Source organism: Osmerus eperlanus, chromosome 10 (genome assembly GCF_963692335.1).
Source record: "Osmerus eperlanus chromosome 10, fOsmEpe2.1, whole genome shotgun sequence".
Taxonomy (NCBI): Eukaryota; Metazoa; Chordata; class Actinopteri; order Osmeriformes; family Osmeridae; genus Osmerus; species Osmerus eperlanus.
The window spans coordinates 18,113,677-18,125,852 of NC_085027.1; the positions used below are offsets into that span (position 1 = coordinate 18,113,677).

General features: G+C 41.1%; 1 protein-coding gene across 11 annotated transcripts in view; it reads right to left on the minus strand.

The window, feature by feature from the left end:
- Positions 1-33: 33 nt before the first annotated feature.
- The window catches only part of LOC134028388 (cyclic nucleotide-gated cation channel beta-3-like), a 39,340-nt gene continuing 27,197 nt past the window's right edge, over positions 34-12,176 (minus strand). For 4 of the 11 annotated variants that reach the window (XM_062471882.1, XM_062471885.1, XM_062471880.1 and 1 more), the window contains 9 exons: positions 3,771-3,857; positions 3,607-3,671; positions 3,362-3,484; positions 3,097-3,238; positions 2,606-2,765; positions 2,396-2,493; positions 2,197-2,280; positions 458-576; positions 35-351 (listed from right to left, as the gene is read on the minus strand). In XM_062471882.1, coding sequence (XP_062327866.1) covers positions 201-351; positions 458-576; positions 2,197-2,280; positions 2,396-2,493; positions 2,606-2,765; positions 3,097-3,238; positions 3,362-3,484; positions 3,607-3,671; positions 3,771-3,857 — 1,029 coding nt within the window. In that variant the 3' untranslated portion in view covers positions 35-200. Of the gene's footprint in view, positions 352-457; positions 577-2,196; positions 2,281-2,395; positions 2,494-2,605; positions 2,766-3,096; positions 3,239-3,361; positions 3,485-3,606; positions 3,672-3,770; positions 3,858-12,176 lie in introns of those variants that run through there. The other 7 variants (XM_062471887.1, XM_062471883.1, XM_062471890.1 and 4 more) reach the window with 5 other exon arrangements.

Sequence of the window (12,176 nt, forward strand, 5' to 3'; positions counted from 1 at the left end):
TTGTGGAGGACCAGCAGCTTGGGCCTATGATAAAAAGCGCTATCGAGGCAGTATTGTGAATGTAGTTTGTATGTTCATTGTGTATGTCTGTATCCATGTCCAGCCCCCAGCCCCACTAGCACAGCCATGGTTCCCACCCACCCCCAACCCTCTCCAATGGCCAAGCCCAGCAAGGCAGGGTTAGGGAGGATGGCTCCCCCTCACTTGGCCTTCTTGCGGAGGATTTTCTGGGACTCCGGGTAGTGCACAAGGATATCTGCCAAGTCTTTCTTGTCCAGAATGAAGAGATTTGCAAATCCATGAGCCTTCACGTTTGCTGTACGTCTATTCCCTCCACCCCCAGCCAGCAAGCTATCCAATGAAAGAACACATGTTACAACAGCATGCAATGCAAGAACCCAGTTGTTTGTATTTTTTATTAAATAGGTTTAGAAACATTGGTGTATTAAGACGTTACCTGATCTCTCCAAACACAGAGCCAGCCCTGAGCGTCACAAACACAGTGGTCCCATCAGGCCCTCCAACCACCTGTACCTCCCCTTGCTTGATTATGTACATCTCTCTGCCGATCTCCCCCTGACACACAAGACAGGGCTGAGAGTTACACACACACATACTGTTTACTGTTGCAACCCTTGTGCTAGCAGGGAGCTGGAAGAGCAGGACCATGGCAGCTCCAGAGGGCTGGAGGTTTCAAGATGAGACAGCACCCTAGGATAACAGGATAATAGCTATTATCCAGCAAATTGGGAAGCAAACCATTGTTCTTTAACTTTTTGTTGAATCTTTAACGATTCTGCAAAAAACTCTGCAGTCCAGAATTGTTGTTACAACTTCGAACAACATGCACAAAACAGCCACAGTGTTTACATTTCCTCATGCAGATAGAATATTATACTATAGAGAATATGATAACCTACAATAAGATAACCTACAATACTATCTGTATGAGGGTACTTCAGACCCAAACCCTACCTGTTATACATCCTAGTACCTTGACGGCATTCATACGTTACACATTTCTTCAAAAGTCAACACTTTTGAAGAGATTTATTGGGCCAGGATTAATGACTTTAGTTGTGCAAGAGTATTTATATATTTATATATAAAATACGTTTTGGTGTTCAGTTTAAATAAATAAACTTAAGACGCACTTGTTCCGGGAGTACAGCGGTACTTAGGAATGATCTGCTGGACCTGATGTTAGTTTCCTCCAGGATCACAATGTCTCTTATTGAGAGACTTGTTGCTCTTGTTGGTTAGTTGTAACTGATTTTAAATTCTTGTACTCGCTGTGAAATATTTTACTGTTGCTTGCTTTTCTACAGGTACACTTTTTGAGGTTCATGGATGGATGAATGGGTCATGTTGTTTAATTGTAACTTGTTTAACTACATGCTCTTATGGTTCTTCCCTTTGGCATTTTTTTTTTTTTTCACAATGTATGCTTCATGTTTTGGCTACCCGCAATGTTTGCGGCTATCTCGTTGTTATGATCAGTGACCTATGCACTTTTGTAAAGCTCTTTCTTGGAAGTCGCTATGGATAAAAGCGTCTGCTAAATGAATACATGTAAATGTAAATAACTTTTTTATTTTTAGTACTGCACTTCTGCCTCCTTTTGAATTGTTTTATTGTCAGTTTAATCTCTGACTCTCCTGGGCTGTCACAGTACACTCACATACATACAGACACACAAACATACAGTATATGTATCATACCTTTTTGCCACAGTACATTCACACACTGATATGCAGATTTTCTATACATATGTGAGGTTGTCTCTTGCTGTGGTCAAGAGGTCACGTAGCAGGCCTTGGACAATACACATATGGATCAGGATATGGATCATGGATCAACTTAGGTTAAGAGCAAGATGCAGAGAATAGTACAAGCAATGAGTTATGTCCGCATCACCTGTGTATTGTTTCTTCTGTGCATTAAGTTGTGGAATGTGTACCGTATAAGGGCATGTTTTGGTGGTTACTATATTTGTACAGTCCAATCATATATAAAGGACTTCTGAGAGACATGTTTCTCACTCATGCAAACCACTATGCCTGTCGTGGTGACGTGATCCGAGCAGCTCGACCTAATAAACGAAGTCAACTCTTTTCATTGTGGTGCTTTCCTTGGCCCCTCCTCTGACAGAAAATCATCTAACACACACAGACACGCAACATATGCATATCATACCTTTTTACAGACAAAGTCGCCTGGCAGGTAAACAACAGACTTCAGTCTTTTCAGCATGTCAAATATCATCTGTCTGTCACAGCCCTGTAATTGAGTTTTGAGAGAAATAAATACCAAAAATAAATATTCCCATGACAGTAACTTTGTTCAGTTAGTCATTGTTGTACTGCTTTGCTTTTGTCCATTCCTTGAGCCTGACCTGAAACAGGGCCACTTTACTGACAATGCTGTAGTTGACATCCACTGCAATGTCCAGACGCATTTTGTCAGGCAGCTGGATCAACAGCTCTTGCTCATCTGTACACATTATAAAGCATGATAACACCATGCAGAACAGATAATGCTGCAAAGCTGACTACAATGTAATGCTCATTGAAAAAAAGTTTAACAACCAACTAGTATCTCTTACCTAGCATGCCTTGGATCTTCCAGGTGTAGTCATACCAGGTCTTCACCCGGTTCTGGACTTCTTTGGGGATGCGGTAGGAGGTCATGTACTTGGTGGTGCTGTCCATGCAGGACCGGTAGTAGTTCTCCCCTGCTGTGGCAGCTCCCACTACATCTCTCATCTACAGAACCACAGAACAACAGAACCACCATCCCAAAAGTCACATCATGGGCCAGCACCTGGGACCAAGTTCTAGTCCCAACAGTATGATATTGATCTGAAAACTTCATTAAGAATGTTTGTATGTTGGGTATATTACTGTACTGTATGTTTTGAATGTTAACACATTATAATTTGGCGTACAAGCACACGTACAACACACATAAATCTAAGTGGAAACAAGTGCTTTTACTATTAATTAAAATAACTTGCTTAAATAAAGTAAAAACAAAAAAATGTATTTGATATAAAAAACTGAAATATGAATAAAATAAGATTAAGGTGCCACTGACCTGACCGATCATAATAGAGAATGCGAAGACACCAACAAAGTAGTTGAGTAACTGGAAGCAGATTTCAAAGACTGTGGTAGGGTCTGGCAGACCACCAATAGTGATCAGGGTCTTCACAGCAAAGTAGTAGCAGCGTATATAACTGTAAAACACACACACACACACACACACACACTGAGCATTTCAGTACTGTATGTGCTGCCAATGATTACATAAAATCCACTGAATGTTAGTTCTAAGATTTTGATTGGTTTAGTATCCTGACCTGTTCCCTTTGCCATCATACACCCATTTGGTGGAGCCCAATCCTTCGTAGTCCGATCCCCAGTAAAACAGACAGGCATTAATATGCAGAGAATAGAGTAGGTAAGCAGTGGTACGGATCACCCTGGAAGAGACATTCACTGTGAGCAACGGCGCCCCATGCTGGTGAGTACACATGCATACTATACAGTGTGACATGCAGGCATTAGGTTTAAGACCACTGTGAACTTCTGAAAGGGTAGTTACCTGTAGATGTAGGCTTTACTCATCACTGCTTCCAGGCGGTCGTTAAATTCAAAGAACGCCATGTACTAGAACAAAATGAAATGTATATTATTCTAAATAGAAGATGAAAAAGCAAGATAGAAAAAAATACCATTATGTGTGTGTGTGTGTGTGTTACTAATTACCTTTAATAAGCGTGGAAATCTCAGCAGCGAGTTGACTCCAGTTTTTATGTAAAATATCTCCAGAGGTAACAGACTGATTATGTCCATCTAAAGCAACATGCAAAATATTATCAGTATCTGATATCTGGGGGGTATTCCAGGGAGCGGCTTTAGTGAAAACTTGTACCCCGATTTTTCCAGTTTTCTTGTGGTTGTGCGGCTTATATTTTGAAGCGGCTTATGGCCCGTTTTAAGAACAAAACAGAAACACTTAAGGGGTTTATAACACTCTTATAACCCTATTCAATCGATTTCACAAAACCGCATTCGAATTTTAGCCATGTGCGTGAAAGGGAGAATTACACCGCCCATGTAAATAAAGGCGGAACCAATTAATACAGATTTGTGATGGGCATTCCGGCTCTTGTTCGTGAGCCGGCTCGTTTGGCTCAGCTCACTGAAAAGAGACGGCTCTTTTGGCTCTCAAACGGCTCTTTAAAAAATACATGTTTTAACTATGAATTTGACTATGATAGGTGTAAAAACTATTTGAATTAAATTAGTAAATGAAATCATACTCTACCTTAACCACAATGTCTTTAAAAATGCATTGATTTGTTATGGCTCTCCTCCGAGTTTCGACTACTCGTCTACTGAGTGTGTGTGAGTTGGCTCGGCCCTCCCTCATGCAGTATAATTGGTTGACACCGCGTGTATGATTGACAGGAACAGAATGTGAGGATGATAGTGTGCGCCTTTAGGCCTACAAGTATTTTTTTGTTGTTCTATGAATTAGTCAATTATTTTAAATACAATTAAAATTCATTATTTCATAATCATTTAATAAAAAATAAAAATTGTATTAAGAATAGAGTCGGCTCTTCAGATATGCAGCCAGCTCCCGACGTTCACCTACAAGAGCTGGCTCTTAGAGCCGGCTCATTCGCGAACGACCCATGACTAATACAGATGTTGTTTCACTCGCTCTGCCATTTCCAGGCTGCCGTGAAATTAGCTAGTGTTGGCTTTAGAGATCAAAAGAAGTTTGTGAGCCACACTTACGCCTCAACTCTTCGATAATGTTTAATTTACATTTCTATGTATAAATACTGCAGACTGAACCTAGCAGTCACTTTTTATTCACATTCCCTCGTGTTAAAAGTAACGTTTAAATATTAAATAAAGAAAAGTGTTTTGAATATTTTATTGTCGACCACATTTTCGCTAGTCATTGAACGTTGATAATATAAATTCATTGGATGTAATTGCTAACAAACATTAACTATAAATAAAATGTTTGTAATGTTTATACAATACACAAAACAATTCAGGGCGCGACATTACAGTAAGGCTTCCGCTTGTCCGGGACAAGTGGATTTTTTTGTAGGGCAACTGGAAGAGAAATTTACTTGCCCCACTGGACGTCTAATTTGATATGGTCGCGTGGACAATAAGACACGGACGCGCTCTCTTTTCACAACTTGTATTTTCCCACTGCTATTCTTGTGATGTGTCGTTCATTTTGAACGAATCATTAGTAAGACTCGGGAGTAACGAGTAGTCTCAGAGAGCGATTTGTTCATTTTCTCGTGGCCGAGAAAAACAAAGTTAAAATAACAAAACCTATCACTTGTGAACTAATATAATCACGTCTTACTAAACCTAGTCACGCGAAAGTGAATCAGGTAAACAAATACTTTCTGTTTCCTCTTCTGAGCCTATGCAGGTCACGTGAAAAATGATCCAAAGACTCGTAGCCGAAGACCCAGTCAAAATGAACTAATCATTTCTGTTTCCTCTAGCTACCAGTACTGAGCTTATGCAGGTCACGTGAAAAATGATCCAAAGACTCATACCCGGCAGATGAACGAATCATTGATCCGAAGACTTGGTTGGCAGAAGAACAAAACAATAGGTGCGTTCGACATTGACTGCGGCTGCATGAAACGACCGGTGGGAGTAGCCGCTTGCAGTCGGGGAGGAGTTAAAAACGGCTCAGTGAAGTCGGACATTCCAGCTTTTCATGGTTTGCTGCATTGACATCAGTCATGGCCGATCAAGCACTGTTTGCTTACTTTACTTTATAATTACATTTTGTCTTTCCGTTAGTGAAGAGGCGTACTAAAACCCTTTCTTCAACAATTTATTTTTTCAATTAAACAGTTTGGTCCAGATTAGAGCATTAGCGAAACTGAAGGTGTCAGAATAATTACAAAACACGCGTCAAAGTTGTTGTTGGCCAATCGTGAAATAGCTGTGTCGTCATTTGAACCCGTGCAGTTGCTCTTGAGAAAATGCGCTCGGCTACACAGCCGCAGTTCTCGAATCGATCTCACAGTACTTTGATGGCTACGTCACAGTGACCTAGCCTCGGCGCCGTCTCAAGTCGGAACAAAAGTCTAACCAGAATTCACTGTTTCAAGTCAGCCACCTGCAGCCGCCTGCAGCCGGCTGCATGAAGTCAGTCCATGTCGAACGCACCTACTGATCCGAAGACTCGGTTGTCAGAAGAACGAAACATTGATCCGAAGACTCGGTTGTCAGAAGAACGAAACATTGATCCGAAGACACGGTTGGGAGGTGAACGCTACGTTCATCTGCAGGGTACGAGCCCCCCCCCCCGTTGAAATGAACGAATGACTCAAAAAAAGATACGTTCATTTTACTGAACGAGATTCAAAGAACCGAGTCAGTAAAATGATCCGAACTTCCCATCAATATCTTCTTGACATCGCCATTCGAACAGCCCTCAGTGACTTCACGTAAGCATCATGCCTACGTCAACTCCAGAGGGACAAAACACCTTTGTCCGTTGAACATAGAAAGGTCTGCTACAGTAGGCTATCCTCAGTATTTGCAAGGTAGCTAAACTTATACTATATCTAAAATAATTTTGTAGACATAACAATGGATTTTGCCACTAAATGAGTGACTTGGCTTTATTTCTGGACATACTATCCACAACCAAAGTGCGTTACACAATGCAGCCCAACTTAACCCCGCCCACAAAAAAATGTGGTCGGGAAGTTGGGTCTGGGATCGCTCGGTTGGGGAAACAGGAGCTGTTCGGACCAATCAAATTGTCAGGGCGGGCTTTATACGATGATGGACAGATGATCAACAGTAATGTAATCAACCACGTCACCAAAGAGCGCTTGGGTTGAATTCGTTTTCAACAAACATGGCTGCCTCTGGAGAGCTGAGATGTGTACATTCTACCATCAATTCTGTTTTAGAAGACATCGACAGCGCATTAATTTTGAAAGAGGGACACAGAAACGCGATCAAGGCATTTGTCGATGGAAAATATGTTTTCGCCGTCCTTCTTATGTGATTCGGTCAAAGTTGACATACTACGTTGCTTGGCTTTTTTTTTCAGGGTTCAGTTGAAACACACCCCATTCTCACAGCCCAACGGAGCGGTTTCAGACTCATATTCTGACTAGAATTATGAGTATGACAACGTCAGGCTACAATGCTGTAAGATCGCCTAATCATTTGATTCACATGACGTCACTGTAGCTTTGCGCCGCCATCTTACCGACCAACTTGGTCTCAGCATAGACTTATATATTAGTAGACACAGCTACTTTTGTCTTCCAAGATGGTGTCCCCATTCATTTCTATGAAAAGTGCTCAGTGGCGCAGTGAGGCAAGCGAGAGCGCAAAATGGACCGCGCCATCTTTCCAGTTCCGGCTCTGCCGGTCTAGCGTAGAACAGTGGCTCGCCTTTTTCCTAGCTCCGAGACTCGTGCACGCTTGCAACTAGCTGTACACGTCATACTTTGTGACAACCAGTCGCGAGCATAGACTTTATGGTCGCGATCGTGTGAGCTAAGAATAATGGGTGTGTTTAACAAAAGCTTCTGAGGGCAAGACTAATATTATTTAAATATATATCATTTCCTATTGTGGTCATCAAGTATTAATCTTCGTCTTTGCTCCAGATAGACATGTCAACAATCTATGCTCACGTCTTAACATAATATAATATTTGCCATAATGTCATGAACGTAAAAATGTTCATGACAGAAAAATCAAACCTGTTTTAAAATAACGGGAATAAACTATATTAACAACATTTCATGTATGTGTGACAACCATTTGCTACAACAGGGCAGGCAACTCTCCCTGTGCTCATTCAACATAAGTCTATGGGTCCGTGTACGTTGCGGCCAATGGATTTTAGTTTTGAAATAAGAAAACCAAAATCGGGAAACAAGCTGTTTCTCAACTACCATTTAGAAATAGGAAAACAAAAAACGGAAAACTACCCATTTTCCGTTTATTTAATTTAAACAACACCGAATTCACATATGAATATATATTTCAATGAAGAAAAAAAAAATCTGACCCCAAAATTCAAGACTCGGAAATTCAGGTTGCTCAAATTCGAGCCACCCAAAAAATTCAAGCTTAAACATTTCGAGCCTATCAACTTCGAGCCAAAAAGGTTCTATCTTAAAAGATTTGAGCCTGACGCTAGGGTCATTGTAATCAATAGGAAATCATTGTTTAAATTTGATTGGTATGAAAAGGGCATTGTGTTTGTGAATGATGTCTGGTAATCTTTTGGAATATAAAGCTTTCTTCGACAAATATAATTTAAACTGTACTTATAGAGAAAACAACAAGATCTGTAAAGCAATACCGATACCATTATTACAGTTAGTTCAAAGCACATTATTGTATGTATGAATAAGACCCTTACCAACTTTACCAAATGTTTTTATTAATGATTGTACTTTATTTGACAGTAAATGTGATAATACATATATTAGTGATGCTTTTAAATCTAAATATTTTTTTGATAACAGAGGATTGTGTGTACAGGTTCTGAATATGGTTGCATTGTCCATAAAAAAATAAAAAAAAAATTCATTAAATGGCTCATTTCCCCAAAAGTCAAAGAGATTTAAAATAATTTCTAAAATATATCCGGTCGCTGACTTTCTTAGAAAAATATTCATATTTGGTGTAGAACCTTCTTTATTTTGTGAGGTGGCTGATGAGACTCTGGAACAATGCTTCAGTCCGATGTAATCAAATTTTACATTCAGGCTTGATTGCTCTGCGAGCAATTTTATCGTTCATCTGCTCTGCTATGCGCCCTCTGATGACATCCTGCATATGTGACTGTCAAGCTCGTGGGAGCAATTTCCGGGTCATAACACAAAAATCTATGCAAAATTGAGAAAGAAGATTTCCACACATTATTTTAATTCCCGATTTCCATGTTTAAGCACATCAAAGAAAATCAGATAACGGGTCTTTTTACGTTTTCTATTATCAAAACAGAAAACGGAAAATGGGTCATTTTTTTGTTTTTTGTTTTCCTATTTCTAAATGGTAGTCGGGAAACAGCTCAGCTCGTTTCCCGATTTTGGTTTTCTTATTTCTAAACAAAAATCTATTGGCCGCAAAGTACACGGACCTCTATGGCTCATTCAGCTCCAGGTAAATCGGTAATCGCCCAATGTGCACTTTTGTGCCCATGCCCTGTTCGTATCCGCAAGCACATTTGCAGGCAACTTTTATTGACGTAAGCAAATAAATGGGGTGCTAGTTTACCCATTTCGGATTGGTTTCAAACTTAGAAAAATTATTCCATGAATAAGCTAGTAGTATGAGCCAGGTTCGAGAATCGAACAAAAATTATTGGGGGAGATAGTTTTGTAAATGTTGACTGGAGTTAATAGAATAAAAACGACCAGACGAGCCGGGTGCCTAACCGGAAATGCAATACCACCTACATCCACCGGGGCCGTTGCTTCAAGCCGAGGGGCGAGGGGTGGGGGTCTGGGTCTCAGTCATGCCTGCAATATGTTGTGCAGTTGGCTGCAACAACAGCCAAAAGAGGAACCCCGGACTGGTATTTCATTCTATACCAAAAGACTAAAGGCTAATTCCCCTACTATTGTTATAATGGATAGCATAATAATAGTTGGAGTCGTAAATCTTCTGTAAACCTTCTGTAGACCTTGTTTCCCTTCCCTTCATGTTCTTCCAATGAGTATAAACACATCTCAGGGCTCGACACATCTCATCCGCTTGTCCGGGACAAGTAGGGTTTTTTGTAGGGCAAGTGGAAGAGAAATGTACTTGCCCCACTGGACAAGTTAAGGCCGATTTATACTTCTCCGTTTTTACGGAGACGGACACAGGGAACGCCCTCTCCGACGAGGAATTCCCTCTCCGTGCCCTCTCCGAGCCCCTCGGAGAGCTCTACGTGCGCCTCCTGATTTTCCTGACTATCCGTCTGTCTGTCCGTCATTTTACGGATACCCCTTGGCTGTGATTGGTCCGTATTAAGAACTGCTTGCGTCAGGGGCGGGGTTGCCGTGATAAACAGGACGAACAGAATCCTTTGACCGCCATTGCTGTACGTTTTTACAATTCATATTTCAGCTAAACAGTACATGTAAATCAGCATCTGAATTAAAATGTGACGAGAAATGGGCAGTGTAGTTGCTGAATTTGCGTATTTTATTGATGAAACGGCTAATTTGTAAATTTGCTCCAACTTCTCGATAACCTAGGTAAATAAACACTCGACGACGACTTACAAAAAACCGTTGCGCCACCTACTCTTCTGGCAGTGAATTGTTCTCAGCACCCACAGCCTTCGGAGTACTATAAATTCAACCAATCCGTCCGACTCCGTCCGTCCGTCTGTCCGTAACGGAGTCGGAGAAGTATAATTCGGCCTTTATACCTCAAACATAATAAAATGCCACGTTACTTAACGTTAAGTGCAGTGCCACGCATTACATCTATTTAACCAATTGATGCTAATTGCTATCTTTTTTCCTCTGTGTTTCGGTGAAGTTGACGTTAGCCTCAGTCATTCGGGCGCTCATAGCAGTGTTCACAATGTTGGATTTCACTCGATTCTACACCAAAAACGTCAGGGAGGACTGCTTTTTGTAGATACGAGCCTGCCGAAGATAGCCAGAATCTTGGATTTCTTTAACCGATTATGTTTCATTCGTCATTTGCCTGAGAAAGCGACCTCCATTAGCCAGGCTAGTTTTGCCCGTTTCACTAGGTCAGACTATTGTTCCTACGATATACATCACCTGACACCCAGGGGTGTAGCCAGAATAATATTTTTGGGTAGGCCTAGAAAAATATGGATCTTTTCAGTTTTGTTTTACTTATTTACTATGCACCCGGTGCATAATTTTTGGGAGATATTTTCGTTTTTGGGTAGGCCTTAGAACAAATTGGGTAGGCCTGTGCCTACCCAGGCCTACCCGTGGCTACGCCCCTGCTGTGACCATGCACCCTCCTGTGACTGGTGTTCCAGTAAATCTTTTTCAAGATTAGCCTTTATTCTTCTACCCTAAGTAGGCCTACACTAGCCTGGCTCTGCCCTCCTACGTTAAATTTTCATTTTGCTTCTGTACTAGGTCTGGGAATATAAACTTTTTGTAGGTCCAATCAGCAAACAGAGGGAGTGGGTGAGAACGAGGACGTTGATGTTGTGTGCTAGTTTGAGTTGTAGTTCAGTAATGGCAGTGGAGAAAGATGCGAGCGAAGCTATTCGGTCCGTGGTGGCAACGCTGCCGAATATCCAAAAGTTAAAGCCGGAGCAAGAACAATCCTTGCTGAGTTTTGTTGGTGGCCATGTGGTTGTGGCCCTCCTCCCCACGGGGTTCGGGAAAAGTTAGATTTTCCAGCTACGGCAGCTAGCTCCGTTACAGTAGTGGTGAAGGAGTTGGCTAAGGCGAACGCTAGCGATTGGTTTTGGCAGATCAGAGTGGCTCTGGGAAGATCCAATCGTTTTAAACTTCAACAGAGTACCCGCCTTTAAGGAAGTTAAAGATCCTGTAAAGCAAATTCCATGATTTGCTTCTCAGTACATACGTGTGAAATTAGTTCCTGAAAGCATGTGCAAAGCGCGAAAAGTTAGACCGTTGAACAGTTTCTCTTCCATTTTCAGCTCAGGTTTTGTCTAGGCGGAGCCAAAACCCGACTGATCTACGTCACAGCAAGGCCGTAATAATAATACATATTGGGGGGACTCATCCCCCCCAATATTCAAATCTGGTCAGAATGTCCCCCCCCCAATATATTGATATAAAAATATAAATGTGGGGCCGGAGATTCAGCTCCTTCAGGCGACACGCCCCCCCAGTCTCAAGCAGAGAAGACTGCTGATTTTCTCACAATTTCAAAGCCTAATTTAACATACTTGTCTGTGTTTTTTTCCATTCGAATTTGGATGGGTAGTTAACAACACATTCTTCTGTGATGAACTTATGAAAGATGACAATTTAAGTCATAATTATGAAATACTAAATCGAAATTATGAGATAGTATCTCATAATTATGATTTAGTAAATCGAAATTATGAGATACGTAAGTCATTTTATGAGATACTAAGTTGAAATTATGAGATACTAACAGTGCGTGTCCACTACA